Raw genomic sequence first — 19,585 nt, 5'->3', positions numbered from 1 at the left:
ATTTCAATTAACGTCAATCATAATTCAGTTGATCATATCTTTTAATTCGTTCATCGAAACTATTCGGTGTCTAAATGAAAAGTTATCGATTTTTCGCCAGCTTTCCAAAAACATGTATATCATATACCTTTTACCAGTAATATATGGATTTAATTTGTGATTCATTATAAATTGTTTAACGATGAAATTTAGCATACAAGCATTTATAAATATATATACTCGAGTACTAGACATGGATACACTATTAATATATAATAGATAAAATATAAGTACTTACGTATTAATATTGAGATTCAATATTGTAGGAAAGTACGTAGACGTAACGAGATGATAAACACTAGGTTTGATTCATAAATATATCCCCGAACATTACCCATAACCTCCTTGGCAATAACCCATAATTTCCTTAGCTCTATCCCGCTCGTAAAACTCATTTTTAAAAGTGACATGCTCATAACCTCGTCGTAATATTTTATGTATAATATTACTAAAAATATTAAGATTAATAATAATTTAATAATAATAATAATAATAATAATAATAATTTAAATAAAATAAATACGGAGTAATAACTGTGTGTAAACAACCCTCATTTGTTGCTACGGGCAATAGTGCGGGTAGTATAACAACCCTCATTTTTTCATCATGAAATTTCCAAAATACTCTTAGGGTTTCAGTGTTATATTCTGTGCATCATCATTAGGGTTGTTATCCATTTCGACAAACGAACATTTATACTTTCATTAAATGATCGTAATTATTATTTAAAACCCTAATATGATATACAACCCTAAACCTAACCTTACCTATTAACTACAAAACCCTAATACCATTAAATATTAAATAATGAACCCTAACCCTAGTACTTACTAAATAATATAAACTATGTGTATTAATATTAAAAGTGACATTCTATAAACTATAAAAATTAACACAAAACTAATTGGAACAAATAAAATTTATAAAAGATTAGGGTCTAATAAATAAATAAAATGTATTTAAATAATATAACCCTAATATTAATAATAATAATAATTATAAAAAAAAAATATACATAAATAACTAAGTAATCCCGTAAAAAAAATAAAAATAAAGATACATGTAACAAAATAGAAATCGGCTGTAGGGGTAACAAAAGGTTTAGTAACTTGATAACTAAGTTGCTTAATCCTAGCTTAATACAAGTTGTGTAGAATTAGGAAACCCATCACAGCTATATATATACCCTCAAGTTTCCTTAATCTTTCATCACATAAACCCTGCAAAGTGTCGACTAGTTTCCTGCTTTCTCTCCAGATTCTTGTCGACTAAAACCCCCAAACCATCTCCATAATTCTGTCGATTAAAACCCTCCACCTACAGCCTTCAAAAGTCGACAATCACCACCACCATCATAGCCCTTAATCGCCATTAAAACCTGCTGCGTTTCTTCTGTTTTCTGCTGCTTCTATACGTGATCAAGACAGGCTAGGAGTTATTCTTTGTTGCTGCTAAACCTGCTGTACCTGCATCTATCTTCTGTCGAGTTATACTGACCCATAACAGCCCTTTTGGGTGGTGATTTCTTGCTGTATCTGCGAACTATAACAGGCCAAGAAAAATTTTGTTTGATCTTGTTAGTTGCTGTTTGTTTCTTCTGCTTTCTGCGTGATCAGATAGACCCAAATTGATCCCACTGTTGCTGTGTTTTTCTGCCTGCTTACCAGCTTGTTTGCGTGTCCAACTCAGTCCAAGAAACCCTTTGTTGGGTCATGGTTTGCTGCTCCAATCCTGCTTCTGTTTCGGTTTATATCCATCCTCTTGTTCTTGACCTTAATCTCCTATAAGGTAGTCCTCAAACCCTAGTGATAACCCTACTATTAATCTATTACTTTTAGTATAATATGATGATTTATATTGGTCTTGTTCTTGGAGTTAACTATAAGAATTGTGTTATTTAAATTGAACATGTATATACGAACTAAAAGATGATAATGAATATGATTAATAAGTTTAGGGATGTTGAACTATGATAATGATCATAAATAAAATAATGAACTAGTTTTTGAATGTGACTAATAAGATTAAGTTAAAAGAATGATTATGATTAAGATCAAGTATTTTAATTAGTTATCAATAGTAGTTATGATTTTATGTAGTAACTAGATTGTGATAATGATAAAAGATGTATAATTATAATTATGGAGTAATTAGGCTAAGTAGGTTAATGAAAGTTGATTAGTAATAATATAATGGGTATGATTAAAGTAAAAGTATAACTAAAAGTATGATTAAAAGGTGATAACAAGTATGATTATGGTTATGATGATTAGGGTTAATGAATGTAACTATTAGTTATAGAAACTTATGATTTTATGTCAAGATATAAAGATTTCGATTAAAAGATTTAGGTTATGATTTGTGGTTTTGTAACATAGTTATGATCATAGTGTACGTGCATGGATGCATGCATACGTACGTATGTGCATGTATACACTGTATGTATATGTGTGTGTGTATATGTAAATATATGCATACGTATATATGTATGTGTATATAAGTATGTATATGTACGTGTGAATGTATGTATGAATGTTCATTATGTAGGTTAATAAGATAGTAAACCTAATAATAATAATGAGAAGTAATAAGTATATGTACCATCCTACGCTTATATATGTGTAACATATACACCTACTAAATATATATACATATCATATAGTTATAAATACATACATGTATGATAATAATAAAGAATGTATATATGTATGTATCACATAAATATAATCACACACGTAACATATAATGATAACTTACATAATAGTTGAATAATTAAAGACTAATAATACTATTATTAGTATAACTTATACACTTATCTATATAGTAACACTTAATTACACTAAGTATATTATCACTTATATAAATATAACTTTTCTCGAGGACGGTCACTGTTAATATAGTTTACTATATTAATAAACAAACATTACGTCTATTAGACATTAACTAATCGAACATAATATCCCTAGGTTGAGATCTCCGGGTTCAACACTCTGATCATATAACTTGCGTGGAATATCTATCTGCTATTAAGGTGAACTTCATAGCCCCTCTTTTTTTTACTATTTCTTAACTGTTTTATAAACTTTGGGGTGAGACACATGCTTGCTTTTAAACTGTTTTACGCTTAGACACAAGTACTCAAATTTTATCCATTACATGTTGTTTGTTAACAATAACGGTCACTGCTAATATAATTCGTTATATTAGTAAACATACTTTGTCTGTTGACAATATCGGTCACTGTTAATATATTCGTTATATTAATAAACAAACTTTATCGTCACTGTTAATATATTCGTTATATTAATAAACAAACTTTATCGTCACTGTTAATATATTCGTTATATTAATAAACAAACTTTATCGTCACTGTTAATATATTCGTTATATTAATAAACAAACTTCATCGGTCACTGTTAATATATTCATTATATTAATAAACACACTTCATTCTATTGATTGATTTTATATCAGTCAACTCTAATTAAATCTTGTGGTCTAAAACTTGTTATAATTATTAAACCTATGTTGTTCACTCAACCTTTTTGGTTGACACTTTAAGCATGTTTTGTCTCAGGTGAAGATTGCTAAAGATTATTTGCTATTTGGACTTTGCTGCTTTTGGAGTCCGCATTTATACAATCATGTTATTGCATTAGAACATTAAAGTTTACAATCGTAATGACTTAACACTTTCCGCTGCTTTAATACATTGGTTATCAAATAAAACGTCTCATATAGAGTCGTTCTCGTTTATACATACTTGTGTTGTGATATTGTGAAGTCATATTTCCCCGGCCCTATTTGGGGGTATGACAGGTAGAAAGTTTTGTATTTGTACGGATACGGCTTGTAAAGGTTTTTTAGGGGTTGGCATGTTCATGCGAGTAAATTTCGTAAAGACGGGTTTAAGAAAATTGGCTACAATGACGAGGTAGGCGTTGCGATTCAAAAAAAACTTTAATGACAAGCAAAAAGACGGGGGATGTAAGTGGTCGTTCATTGGTTCGGGGTCGGGTCGTGTTTTGGGTAAAGGGGGTTTTTTACGAGGAATAATGGTTTGAATTCCATTCCGGCGGGATCTTCCAATGGTGACGGGATCGGAATCGAATCTTCCTTATCGTTCAAGGCTCGTATAGGTGATGGCGTCGACAACAACACCACCGGTGATGGTTAGTTAGTGATTTTGTCGTTGTTTGTTGGTAGGATATTTGTTTTATTGTCATATCTTGTGTTTGTTTATTTTGTAGACTGTTATTTCATGGTGAGGTTCGATTTTAGTTAGCTTTAGGTCAATTTCGTTGGTGGGTCTACTTTACTGCTTTCGAGCCTCGTCCGTGTCTCTTGTTGTATATTTGTTTTCTTCTCTCTTTCTGAAAGAATGATTCGTTATAAAGTTTTCGTCATTCGCTTAAAAAAATCAAATTTATACCATAAAAAGATATTTTATAATAACGAGTTGGGATGCTCTCGCGTTGTGGCGGAAGAACATTAGCTAAATTCGATTGAGAAAATGAGAAAAGAATATAAATAAATGACATAGATTGAATTGATTAAAACAATCTCAAAGTTTAGAAAAAACAAAAGACAAATTGACGATATAACAATTATACAATTAATATGTTAATAATAACAACAATAATAATTATATTTGTTTTGTAATAAATGAAAAATTAAGTAATTGATTTGTAATAAATGAAAAAGTAACTATTCACCAATAAGTGAGATGTACGCCGAGAAGAAGGAGCCAAATGACCCATCAATAAAGTGAGACGTACGTTGACTATTGGTACAACACATTTAATAAAATAGAAAAAACTATATGTACATATAATATATATTATTATATATTGATAATAATAATTAGTAGTAGTTATTAAAAAGTGAAATACTATGTTGTTGATTTGTAATAAGCAAAAATATAATAATTAATATTAATAATAATAAGTAGTTATTAAAAATTGAAAGTTATATGTTTAATTTTTAATAAGTAAAAAAATTTGTGATCGATTTGTAAAAAGTGAAAAGTTTTGTGTTGATTTGTAAAAATGAAAAGTATATTATTTCTAGATTATTTTTGTGTTTTAGATAGCAGAAGAATTTACTATAATAACAATTTTAAGATCTCAAAAATCCAAATTATATTTTGTATATGAGATAATTTGGAGTTCATAATTTCAAAGTTACAATAATAATATTTATAGATTTATAGATTATAGATGATAATAAAAATTATAGAGTAGAGATACATCAAGGTTGATAATTTACATTGTTAGCATAAACGATTGATGACTTTTGCTTCCTTACTTTATTCAATTAACTCAAACAGATTCACATTTGGTTGGTACAATCATTGAACGACTTTGGGAGGTGTTTGGATGCTTTATCAAAATTAAATGTTGCGATTTCGATAGTTTTTATATCATCAGTGTCAGTTCTAAAACAGAATTATAAGTTCAGTGTGACACAATAGTTGCTTAAAAAGACTAGAAAATGTCAATGCTAGATTTAAAATTTGATGAGAGATTTCAGATGTATGTATCGCATTTAGAAGTTGATAATACACTATTGATAGGAGCATTTCAAAGTTGATAATACATACACTCTAGTATAAAATCACACCAGTATATATAACTCTTAATATACTCTTAAGTCTTAACGTTATATGGTTTGTAAAGTTTTTAATGATTCTCCAGTGAGACCTTGAAACATATCAAATGCTAGTTTAACATCTTCTTGCATCTTCTTAAAATTTTTTTAAATTTCATAGTGTTTTACTTTTACTCAATTCAAAATTTTAAACAGCTTTAAAATATTCGCTCATTATTGATAAACTATACGAGCAAAGTAGCATTATATCTTGAATTCAACTCCGTACATATTATGCACTATCTATGAGCTATATCTTGTAGTAACCTTTGCAAATATATGAAATTGTCTTTAAAAGTAATAAATCAAGAATATTGTTTTTATTCCGGCAAAAATAACGATAACTTTATAGAACATAAAACGTTTTCGAAAAAGAAAACAAATTCAACAAGTACAAAAGAGGATCCCGACGATGCTCGTACCTAGAAAGCGATGTCAACAAACTATCTATACCGAGCCGCACCTAACCTTAACCGAAACTAAGCAAGACTAAAAGCAACCGAAACAACAAGATACAAAATCTAATAATACAACCAAACAAGAAAAGCGAAACCAATAAAAGGACCTCGGATGTCCTTAATGAAGACGCCGAATTTAGCCATTTCGGTACCTTGAACCACTTTTTCTTCAGAAATATTGTTCATCTTTAATGTGTCGTTCGTGAACTTTTCCAACGTTTCTACAACGCGAAATATATCGTTTGAACTTCTCTCTCTCTCTCTCTCTCTCTCTCTCTCTCTATATATATATATATATATATATATATATATATATATATATATATATATATATATATATATATATATATATATATATATATATAGTAAAAGGATCAAATGAGAACTTTTTGACCCTGAGAACTCCAAAATACACTGAAATTCGAACAAAAAAAGGGCGGACGAACAAAAAAGGTGAAATTCGAACAAAAATGGTGAAATTCGAACAATTTTATGTTCAACATTTTTCAAATTCGAACAAAAAAATTGTAGATTCGAACAAAAATTTGTAGAACAGGTGAAATTCGAACAAAAAAATGAAATTCGAACAATTTTATGTTCTACATTTTTGTAATTCGAACAAAAAAATGTAGAACCGAACAAAAATTTAAGATTCATGAAAATCATGTTGTACAATTTTTTGTTCGCCCGCCATTTTTTTTGTTCTCCCGCCCTTTTTTTGTTCGAATTTTTTTTTTGTTCGAATTTCAGTGTATTTTGGAGTTCTCACAACAATGGAGTTCTCACTGTATTCTCTCCACATATATATATATATATATATATATATATATATATATATATATATATATATATATATATATATATATATATATATATATATATACTAGGGGACTAAACCACCCGTTGCGATTATCTCGCGTTTCAACTATGCCGATGCAGCAATAATAACCCCGCTCCCATCGCTGCCCGGGAGGAAACCTTGAAAAGTGAGTTGTCGTTCTAAAAAATGAAAAGTGAGATTATACAAAGTTTTAATAACATTTATTTTACTTTTTTATATAACTTATAATGAATATTAATATAAATATTGATTAGTAATTAATTCATCAATAATCAATAATAATTACTAAAATAAAATAATATGTATAAAAAAGAGAGTGTGACTAGAGGGTGCGCATAATGCGTAATTCACCTGATACCAGGTCTCGCGTTTGGAGGGCTTGATTACCCGAGATTTTACCTTATATAGAGGAGCCAATGTGCTAATTTATAGGAGAGTTTCCTCGTTACACAAAAAAAAAAAAAAAAAAAAAAAAAAAAAAAAAAAAAAAAAACATGTATCAAATCAAAATGTGGTAACACAACACATGATTCAGTTCCTTGCAACTTTGCAAGTGTTTATTGTTGTACTCATTATTAATTGAACATGTGGAGCATATTAAATTTGATGATACATTTTGAGAATTCAGGATGAGATAAATAATGAGCTTTAATCTTGTGAAATAAATAACTATGACAATCTTTCATTTTTATTCACTTATTTTGTACTCGATAATGCATTACTAAATCGGTAGTGATATTTTCACAATCACATTTACTTGTTTCACTTCTTAATGATAGAGATTTGGTGTGCAAAAAATCATTCATAAGAGATTTGGTGAATCAAAAAGGTGAAAGTAAATGGGCCTTCTAGTGACCGAATAATCTTTTTAAAACAGCTCAGCCCATTAAATTAAAAAGAAACAGACCCTTATCAAGGGATAAATTGAAAACAAAAGCATAAAATGATAGTGGAACAAGTAAATGTGATGGTGAAATTATCATCTCCTTTATCAAATACGGGTGTTTACTATCTGAATAAAACCACATTGTCCGATCAACACTTATTGATTGTACAACTTTTTTATTTATTTGATTCATCAGATCGATCAAACATTTAGTTTTGTTTTGAATTGGTTCTAGTCTGATTTTGAAAAAGTTGAATAGTGTAAATGAACAGTATAGTAATATATATTTTTTAATTTTTTTCTAAATGTGCACATTTATTAAGTTACTAACCCAATTTACAAGTTGTTTTAGGCCTTAAGGGTAGTTATTTTGTACTGTAGTTAAGGGTTAATTTCATCTTCTTTTATTTCTTTTCTTCAACGTTTTTTTTTTTTTTTTTTTTTTCCTGTTCAAAACTAAAAATAACTGTACTCTAGATTAATTAACGGGGTGATGTTTTAGGTGAGTTTGAACCTTCTCTTATTTTTGTTTTTTCTATTTTAGTTTGTCACCCTTTTTCGTTTTCAATTTGTTTTTTCTTAACTTTGTTTTTTTTTTTTAATTTCTTCAACAAAAAATATAATTTCAACTTTAATTTTTTCCTCATTTCTAATTAATTCTTCTATTGGGGTGCAAACCCAATTTTACATAAGAAGGAGATAAATTTCAAGGGCAATATATAAGTTAGTGGGCTACTCCCACTATCACCAATTGGTTTTAGAGTGGAACTTCATTAGCTTATATGATTGTGATACTTGGTGGTTAATTGGACTAGAAAAAATAAAAGGATCCTACATCTTCTTCACTCTCATCTTTTTTCTTTCAATTTTTACTATTCAATTTTACTTTTAGATTCTTCTGTTTAATAATTATTTCTATTTCAAGCATATTTTACTTAGCAAAGACATATACTGTTATAAACGTTTTTATTTTTTATTTTTCGCAACACACGATCATCACTCATTTCGATTTATATGTACTTGATACAATAATCAATTGAATACCAAAGTCAATTTATATATTAGTTTTGCATTACAACTTTTATTAAAAACAATAATCAATTGATTCTAATAGCTCTTTATATATACATTGTACATATTCTCCTTTATTTATATAAATTTATTTCTTTTCTAATAAAAGTAGCCCTTTATAGAAACTTGTTTGTAATATGCTACTAATATCTAACATATAATCCATATTATTTATATTTTATTTTATAGACAAAATATCATGGATGATCTTTGTGGTTTGTATCAGAAATCATCGGCGGTCTCTGTAATTTTTTTCATCATGAATGATCCTTGTAGTTTGCATTTAAATAAAGAAGTTAATATTAAAAAGTAGTATTTATACTTTATAATTAATTCAATTAAATACTATAAATAAATGATTAAATATAGCCATAAACTCGAGTTTTAACTCTCTCTTAAAATAAAAATATAATATCACAGATTAGTCAGTATTTATTATGGAGTAGCACTAAACACACACACACACACACACACACCCCACACACACCACACAAAAGGTTTAAGTTAACTAATTAATTGGAAAGAGCAACCTTTGATACGTGAAGTGGGTGGATACACATGGGTAGTGGACTGACATTGACAGTTACATTCACCCTGTACTTCAGCTTGTCTTTGCTTGCAAAACATACTTGTGGTTGCCCCTTTCTATCTCCTTTATCTTTTTCAGCTAACGATTTATGTATTTCTATTAATTAAATACATTAATAATCGAAAATATTAGTAAGTTACTACTGTTAATTTTTGATCACATTACTATAATATTCAATATATTGCACTACATAAGAGAACTACTGTAATAATTTTACAAATAATTCTATATCACATTACATATTACACATCACATAGATAATAAATTGATATTTAAACATAAAAATAAAAATAAAAAACCCTTTAAGCAGAAGTTGTTGGATTCTGAAAAGCTTTGTGTGTTGATAGAGCAACTAATAAGAGGATATGAGGGGGACCATGGTCTCCAGTATACAGTAAATAATACGTAGTAGTATCAAAGTAAGCATGCATATACTGGAGTAATGGACCACAACACAAAAACAAATGTGATTTTTATGGATAGGTTACTTCCTAATTCTTAAAACGAGTCAGCTGAGTTTAAGCTGTTAGCAAATTTGACCTTGAACTCGTAAAACATAACGAAACGAGCTTTTCAATCGCCATAATTTACACAACATTGTTTAACCAAGAGTCATTATGGTTCGAAACGGTGGCTTTTTAGACAGTCATCATCCCATCAATCAAATTCATAGGAAAAATTATAAAAAAGGCGTTAAACAGCAAATAGTACAGAATTGTGCATAGTAATTTGTGACTCACTTGACAAATTTTTCCCAACAAATTTGGGTTTATCATATTATTAAAAAGTAACCGTCTTCAAAGCAGTTAACGGAAGTACACAGATACTTGAGGGATATCAACGTCGTTTTCTTCTTCATCTTCACAAGCAACCATCAGGTCCAGGTGGCGGCGATACGATGGAATCCCCATCTTAGCGACATCCCGAGCCAAATCCACCACCTTCTTATCCATTCGATCTCGGTGCCTCGGGAACATACTGTTGTACAACAAACAGCTTCCGCATGAAACGCTATAAGCATCAAGGCCCTTATCTGCAAGCCAATTGATGAGTTCCCTTAAAGTAGGGTTGCCATCAATCGACCACCTGTCCCACACACTCCAGCTCAGGTCCTGGTGCTTGATGACTTTTGGTGGGACCGGCTCAGCCATTGAGAAGAGAGGGAGTGCCAGGTTGGCAAATGTGTTACGATAGCCTTCTACCTTGTGGCCCCCGTTAATAACCTTGTAGAGTTCGAGACAGACTAAACCTGTAGCCATTGCTGTTGAGGTGGCGATTGCAGGGATGATTCTTCCGGCTATGAACTTGGCTCTTAGTTTGTCGACTTCTGGGATGCTGTAATTTCGAGCTCTCATGTTAGCCAGCCCAGCGATGAAATCCATGTGGAAATTTGTGTCGTCATCCTGCAATATTCAATATGCAATAAAGCAATAATCTTTAATTGTACTTTTACATGCTTATGTACGAAAGGAAGTATCCGTATCCGTGCGAGTATTAAAAATTCAAGATTGTATATTAGAGATGGCAAGATGGGCGGACTGAATTAGTTGGCTAACATGTCAAAACGGGTTCAGGTTGAAAAGGACTACATTGTGATGAGTTGACCCGTAAAAATGTTTCTCTTTATGAAAAAGATAAAGCTTTTACTTTTAGTATGGTTAGAAAAACAGTATTATCACCATGATAATTAAACTCTATATACAAATGATTTAGAGAGCTGGTATTAAAAAAAACAGACGTAACTCCTAACACAACTCATAAATATGTAAATGGGTCAAAATGCCACCTCTGATAAATTTGTAAATGGGTAAAAGTGGGAACCTTCTCAAACTGAATAGGTTTCATGATATATCCAGATGGAATTTTTTTTCTAGTCTGTTCTAGTTTCTTGATTAGTTCTTCAATAACAGCAGAATCATCTATAGATGCATATGACAAACTGGTAGCATTTTCATCGGTCTCGATTTTGACACCTTGTTTTGGTTGAAAATCAGGAACGATAACTTGATCTACTGCCTCGGCCAGTTTCGTGTGATTAGTAGCCCAATCAGGAATCAAGATGCCAAATGTTACGGCACGAAGAATGGAGCCCGCCAATACATAATTCAGATGGGTTCGGTCAGAAACGGAGAACTCCAACGGACGTGGAAAACGCTTCGGCGCTGACCAAAACAGAGCTCCGGTACTGGTGGCTGCATCTTCTGGGAATGTAAAAATTAATTGCTTCATACGATTTGTAAAGTAATCTTCAAACCTACAAAAAGATATATAAGGTAAAAAGAACATAATGACAAGTAAAACAAGGTATGAAATATATGGATCATAATATACATGTTAGTAGAAAGATGAGAAGTATGAGTTGGGTAACAGGTCATACAGGATTCGGGTTGGAACAGGTTATGTACATATCATAATAGAAGTATACAGGTTGGGTAGACCCTGAAACAATTTTTGTCCATCGTTTACAAATTCTTAAACATTTGATGACTTGGATATGATTACATAAACAACCAAGATCTATGAAGGTAAAACTATCGAAAGCTTTGCATTTCTAGGTTGTATTGATTTATCACACTTTTGGAAACTAACCGTAACACATTTATAACTAAATGGATCAAAATTGCCATCCCGTTAACCTAAATTTTCCCCCTTTTTGCGTACGTTTATCGGAACAAGTAGAAATGTAAAACGCAATAGATTTAACAGAAGGTGAAGAAATGTATTACTTTAGGCGAGCCCAAGCGATGCAATCTTGGAATGTTTCACATCTTTCCATATCGAGACATTCAAGAGCCCGTTCCAAATTATCACGAGCCTGAGCATCACCAGCATTCCTCATCGCAGACGTATATTCACCGGGATTCGATAAATACGCATTAACTTCCGCTGGTGTTTTCTCAAGTAACCCTTCAAACTCTGATCGAGCCCAAGTCAAACAGTGGTCAATGTTATGTGGGAACGAGTGCACAGTACACATGGGCGCTTGCTTCTCTGGTGGGTCCCTTGAGGCACCATAGTTTTCGGTCAGGTGGGGAATAACCATTTGCGTGTTGCACTTAGCACCAAGTGTACCGGATTCAAGAAGTGGCTTTTGGAAATATAAGCATCTTTGATCAACATAGAGCCGGGCATTGACATTGTCTAAAGCATTAATGACAACATTTAAGTTCTCCCAAAAAGTATCATCAAATACATTCTCGGTCTCTGGGCCCACACGGTTCTGCAATGCTTCAATCTGAAGATGTGGATTAATCAATGCGGCTGCAGTAGCAGCAACAGTGGATTTAGCCTGTCCTATATTCCAGTCACGAAACAAAAACTGCCTGCTGAGATTGCTCTTCTCGATGACATCATCATCGGTAACCGTTAACTTCCCTTGAGTGCCACATGAGACACCCATTAAAGCTAAATTCTTCAAAAATTCACATCCTAACGCACCAGAGCCTACAACAAAAGACTGAGTATTTTCTAATTTCTTCTGGAATTTAGCTCCAAATACGGAAATCTGGGCATCATAACGACTGTTCAACGGCTTGTACTCGCTGGGATCCAATGGCTCAGTAGGAAGTGACTCGACCGAATCAAAGTAAAAGAACTGTAGAAGCATAATGAGAAAAAATAAAGAGAAAGAGATTATACCAGTACACAAAGAGTGTAAACTAGAGATGGTAACTTTGGCCCACTCACAATTTGTTTCGATCTCGTATGATATGGATCAATAGGTTTGTTAGTTGTGCATTTAATGTATAGTTAATACTAGAAGCTTCTAGGGTTATTCTCTGACCCTTCATTAGTCCTTCTTGTATCTATATAAACCCCTATTACAACAACAACAACAACAATACCCAATCCCACGAATGTAGGGTATGGGGGAGGTCATTCCTCGAACCCTAGATTAGAAGGAAGTCACTACTCCACTCGCGGGTATAGAACCCCTATTGTACATCAGAAAGATATCACAGTATAATACCAACAAATACTTCAGATTATATATGTTCTTTTCTTGGTTGTTCTCTGATTACAAGGTTGAACAGGTTGATAGTCCTTTGAAATCTAGACTACAGGTATACAACCTCAAAAATCATTTTATTAAAATATTTAGATAATTATTGTAATAAAACAACAATGCCCAACCTGACCATAATTATTGTAATAATCTTGGTTGTGTAATCACTATTTATTTTATCCACTAATTAAAAAGAAATAGAGAAATGTTATCACTCTACTAAAAACATGTTTCAGCCCATGCATTTTTGAACGGTAACCCAACCCGCCTTTCTTCCATATGATAAGTAGAAAGTATTGTGTAAACCAACCTGAAGAAGTGGATGAAACTTTCCGGAGCATGCCTTCACAACCTCTTGGCCAACTATGCCACCAAACATCGCAGCCATTGGATTAAGCACGGCCCGCGCTCCATAAGCAAAATCTGTCAAAAGCTTTGGATTTAGATCATCTAACTTCCCATCTCCCAAACCGTCATTTATACTGGTAGCGATAGAAATTAACTTTTGGGCATCATCTTTTGAGCCAGCAACTGGAAACCGGCCTAACTCAGACATGAATTTATCTAGGGCTTGGAAAGCTAGGTGCAAAAGAGGAGGGCGGTCAAACTTGGAGAAATCACTCAGTAAAAACTCCCCTGGATCTTTAATTGCTTCTTTCAGAGGCTTGAAATTCAGAATCTTTGGTTGTTTTACTTGAGTAACTATACCACCTTTTACATATGTGCCGAAATTGGTTGTGTCTTCTTCCAGAAAGAAGGAATACGGTCTGCAGCTTTTGACCTTTCTTGGTTTTCCATCATTAAGCTCTGTCATCCCGTGAACTTCAGAAAATACAACAAGATCACCATCCTGGAACTCGAGTCTTTCATCATCAACACATGTTATAAGTGCAGGGTTATCGTTACTGATAGATGCGATGATGCCAGTATGTGGTTCCTCACCGTCAACATCAGTTACTGTAAACTCAGGGCCAAAATCACAGAAAATGTTCCCAAAAAGTCCTCTGACTTCAGTCTTAATGAATGCAATAGGAGGCTCATGGTTGTGGCAGTAATCATCAAACTCGATAGCCGTTTTTAAGTCGATATCAGTAAAGACCACAGCCTGAAATATCACAGAGTTGAAATGTCAAATAGCCTAAAAACAACTGTCATCATGACAAGGTGGAAAAAGTGCTAAGATAACACCAAATGACCATATTAATATATCAGCATGCCTTAGACCTCCAAGATGTTTACACTTTACATATGGAGGTTTGAACCTAAGACCTTTTACAAGGACATTCGGACACTTCACCACAAGGCCACACCTTGGTAGTGCTTACATATAGCAGGATTTTTCTACTTAAAGACATCTCCAATGTAGAGATTCGAATATTTGTTCTATAATCAAATAGCGATATTGGAACAAAATAAAATGAGTCAAGTCTGACTATTCCTTCCTTCTGTAAGGAGTATCTCTACCCTTACAGAAGGTCTAGGAGTGTAAGGGGAAGTCCCTCTATCACCAATTGATTTTAGAAAAGGATGGACTATTGGGCTTATATTGCAGGACATTGTGTTTGGGCTATGCCATCCTAACAAGTGGTATCAGACTCGATGCGATGTGGTGGACGGCCCAATGGGCATGCCATCCTAACAAGTGGTATCAGACTCGATGTGGTGGACGGCCCAATGGGCGCACCCCTGAGCGCACGCATCGACGTGGCGCACGGTCACGGAACAAAACAAAGGTATGTCTATAAGTCTAAGGGGAATATAAGTCTAAGGGGAAGTCTCTCTATCACCAACTGGTTTTAGAAAAGGATGGACTCTTAGGCTTATATTGCAGGACATTGTGTTTAGGCTATGCGACCCTAACAGGTGGTTGACTTCCTCTACTCGTGGATAGAGAAACTTTTTTGTCTACATGTGGGTAAATGTGGGTAAAGAAACGACTTCACTTTTACTCAAGGATGGAGGAAGGATTGTCTATATCTCATCTCTCCATATCCCACATGCGTGAAATTGGGTGTTGTTGTTGTTGTTAAGTCTGAATATTTCAATCAAAATCTATCTAATCATGTTTCATAAGATAAGAACAAAAAATCTAGTGTTCATGTCATGAAACAAAATACGATGGTAGATTAAATAATGGGTCACCACCTACAAAGACTCGCACTGAATTATTCTTTTACCATGAAACGGTTCCTAAAGATCCCACCTCGTTAATCATATGCCTTCCATGGGTATACTACACCTTATATGACGTTGAACCTAGAGTTTTGTCCATGCTCATACTTGGAACAAGGGCAAATACAACAGATCCACGATTGTGTCTTTGCAGGCGCATGAATAGTACGAGAGTGACCACCTAATATTAATGAAGTTTCACATTGGCAATGAAGGTATTCAGAGAAAAGTGATCTTTAAGTAATCCTTCCCCAAATAGTATTGTCAAAATTAAACCAACGGATATAATAAATAGCAGTCAAAAACAAGGAATCCCATTCTTACAGTTTGATACCATATTTTCATGTGAATGTAGAATTATATTTGTATTTAAATGAAGAGGTTGTTCAATCTATAAATTTAACTAAAAGAATCTTGTTGCTTTTAACTGAAAGTTGTAGGCATCTCAAGTAATTTACATACCAAGGTAAGACTATCTTACTGCCTTAGTAGATCAAATGAAATAATGAATCTTCAAAAGTTATGACCTCGGTAACTATGACTTGAAAGTTGAGACTTATTCAAGGAATCTACGTCAACAATTTCCATCATCTCATTCATAATCATTCAGGCATCCAAACACACATATGTACAGTTCAAGAAATGCCACTTATCAAAGCCATCCAATCCCTAGCAAGATTCAGAAGTTATTTTCACCATATAAGATAAGCGTATATCAAGGTCCAATAAATTTCCTCCTTCCTCATAAATGTGCCTATTTGCACATTCGGATTACACTTGCTAAATCATTTTGTTTCCAAACCAAGTTAAACAATTCATCAACCATGAAGCAATGCATGTAAGTATGTAACTACTTATTGTCTTGCCTTAAAAACTGTATAAAATTATACAGCGGCCGACACTGAAGACGGTAAATACGATAATAAATAATAATCTACAATAACCGAACATATTGAAGACGATAAAAACAACTATCTTTGTCAGATGTCAAAAAAAAAAAAAAAAAAAAAAAAAAAAAAAACCTAACTCAAATATAACTTAATTTCATATTTCAGAAATGGAAGTCTCACTGAAGTAATAAGCTATGAGACAATACGATACTAATAAATAAGTTAGACTAATTTATATCAATAGACACAAGCTTAGTTTCGTATCTAAGAAACTCCAAACAACAACATTAAGCCATTGCTGCTAAACTTTAACAGTTCATTGTAAATAGAAGCAAACACGTGCAGAACTATAATTACTATATTACAGATTGTTTCTCTATAAACAAGTGATGTACTTGGATAACTAATGTATTACATGTACACGTGATATAAAATGATACCAACCATCTTTGTGAGATGCCAAAAAATCTAATTCAATTGTAACTTAATGTCATATTCAGAAATGGATGTTTCACTAAAGGAATAAATCATGAGACAATAGTTACTAATATAAACTTTAGACTAATTCATATTGATAGAAACAAGCTACATTTCAAATCTAAGAAACTCCAAACAACACCATTAAGCTATTGCTGCAAACCTTTATGAGTTCTTTGTAAATAGAAGCAAAGATGTGCAGAACTAAACTTAGGGTCTTACAGATTGTTCCTTATAAACAAATGATGCACTTGGATAACTAATGCAGTATATGCACAACTGACATAAACTGATACCTGGTAGTTAGAAAGTTGTTCTTTAGTCAATTTTGTAGGTAAGGTTGAGACCAAAACAGCATTATTGAGCTCCTGCAGCTTTTGAACAGATGCTAAAGCTCTATTCTTTCCAACATCATGCTCTGAAAAGATGAAATTACTAGACAAATCCCACAGTTCCACTGACCCTTCATCATATAATGTCACAGACTTGACCCCAGCAAGTATAAGATTTTTTGCTGCAAAAGAATATACAAATTAAGCCATTGTTAAAAAAACAAAAATGTATCAGTTCCAATTTGGGATACACGATTATGCATTACTGTCAAGGAAAAGTAAGTTGTTAATCACTGAATTCCAATATATGAACAATTATAGAAAGATGACACCTACAATAAAGTACTAATACCAGAAAACGAGGCATCTCCAAACATATGTTACACTTTATAGCATTTATTGAAACGAATAGTATACACAATACACATTAAAGCATTTATCAAACTATAAGTAGCACTAGTACCTCTTATATTAGTCGAGAAATACTCTACATAATCAGATTACTATTAGTTCGCACGTATAATGGGCGTCTAGATGTTTTGAAACTGATTTAACATGACTATATGTCATAATTACAAGTTGTTAGTGTTAAGGTGTATATGACTATGATTCACATTTTTAGTAAGAATGGTTGGACAAAAACTAGTTATTTACAAGAATACGAACTTAACTAGACACACCTATGGCCCAAAATATTTTAAAAAACTCATTATCTGTTTATGATTTGTCAAGTTGTAATAATCACCTCAAAACTCAATATGTCAATTACATATAAAATAAAAGTAATCTCTATCCAACAACTACTATGCATTTGAGTCACACCTCAATTAATAAAGAGGATATGGGAACACATTCTCATAATCTCAACATCTCATAACAGTCAATTAAACGCACACTAAAAGAACAATCAGATAAGCAATACACAAGCAGATATAAGGTATTAAAACACTTTCAACTCACTAATTACAAAAACCTAAACCTAAACCTCTAGCTCAAAGATATAAAACACTTACAATTTTACACTAATTATAGTCAACAAATCAGAAGTATTGATGCAACACACTTTATCATGCATATTAGATTTACACATAAGTTTAACCTTCAAATTAAAGTAGTAGCATGCTATGTTTACCTATCTCTGCACCAAGTCCTTGCATCCCCGAAATCAGGACATTAGAGGCGAACAATCGCCTCATAGTCTCACGACCATATACAGCAAGTTGTCTACTATGACGATCCTCATCAATATCCTGCTTATTCACATCTTCGAATCCCATATCTGTCACTGCTGCTCTTTATTCCTTCACAATCGGCAGAGGTTGACGTAGTTCAGGAGATTATAGGTGAACAAAATGAAGAGATCAAACAACTAATGCGTGACTTATCACGCAAATTATTATCATATGTATTTTATTATTATTATCATTATCACTATTACTGATTATTGATATCTTCTTCAGCATCAATAGGTCTTTGCTTTAGGTAGCATGTGGATTAATACTACTAAATCCGCCACAAAACCGTATAGAGATCAAAATTCACAGTAGAGAGATCGGTAAAAAAAAAAAAAACAAACATATAATACGATTCGATCAGATAACAGAAATTGAATTAGCGAAGAAAGAAAGAAACAACTTACCAATTGACTGAAGGTATATTTTTGGAGGATGAAAATTGAAGATGCTCTTGCTGTTTGTTAATTTGCTTTGCGTGAGTTGTTTCGAGAGGATTCTAAACAGTTGAAATGAGTTGGTGCCGAGCTTTTTCTATTAATATGGACTGGAGTAATGGAGTATTTATATATTTATATTTATCAATTTTTAATCTATTTACATATTTGGGTTTTGGTTGTAAAATTGTAATTCTGGAATGGAATGAAGGCGGTGGAAGACAGTAGGGGTTGAAGTTTCTTCGGGGTGAAACGACCAGCAATATATTTGATTTGATTTCGTCGTGGTTGGTAGGTCGTAGGCTATCTTTTATTTTCATTTGAAAAACTTACGCCGATAGTACCTGTGGTTTGTTTACAGTTTCATCACAAAACCTAAACTTTTATTTTTGTATCGTTAGTACCTATGTTTTGCTTAAGTTTCGTGTTTGGTACCCATGATAACATTCGTCAAATGTTAATGGTTAACCCCTCACATATAACACGCATGCGAGGGCAATTTCATC

General features: G+C 32.5%; 1 protein-coding gene across 1 annotated transcript; it reads right to left on the bottom strand.

Annotated features, from left to right (window-relative positions):
• Positions 1-10,074: 10,074 nt before the first annotated feature.
• LOC139873302 (ubiquitin-activating enzyme E1 1-like) lies at positions 10,075-19,313 on the bottom strand. Its single transcript, XM_071861236.1, has 7 exons — positions 19,050-19,313; positions 18,543-18,711; positions 17,375-17,592; positions 13,850-14,644; positions 12,260-13,128; positions 11,355-11,787; positions 10,075-10,936 (listed from the first exon to the last, which is right to left on the bottom strand). The coding sequence occupies exons 2-7, from the start codon at positions 18,685-18,687 to the stop codon at positions 10,340-10,342; spliced, it is 3,057 nt and encodes a 1,018-aa protein (XP_071717337.1). The 5' UTR covers positions 18,688-18,711; positions 19,050-19,313; the 3' UTR covers positions 10,075-10,339.
• Between the last annotated feature and the right edge of the window lie 272 nt (positions 19,314-19,585).

The sequence above is a fragment of the Rutidosis leptorrhynchoides genome, chromosome 10 (genome assembly GCF_046630445.1).
Source record: "Rutidosis leptorrhynchoides isolate AG116_Rl617_1_P2 chromosome 10, CSIRO_AGI_Rlap_v1, whole genome shotgun sequence".
Classification (NCBI taxonomy): domain Eukaryota; kingdom Viridiplantae; phylum Streptophyta; class Magnoliopsida; order Asterales; family Asteraceae; genus Rutidosis; species Rutidosis leptorrhynchoides.
Note: the sequence above shows the minus strand (reverse complement) of the source record. Positions and strands in the feature narration are given on the sequence as shown.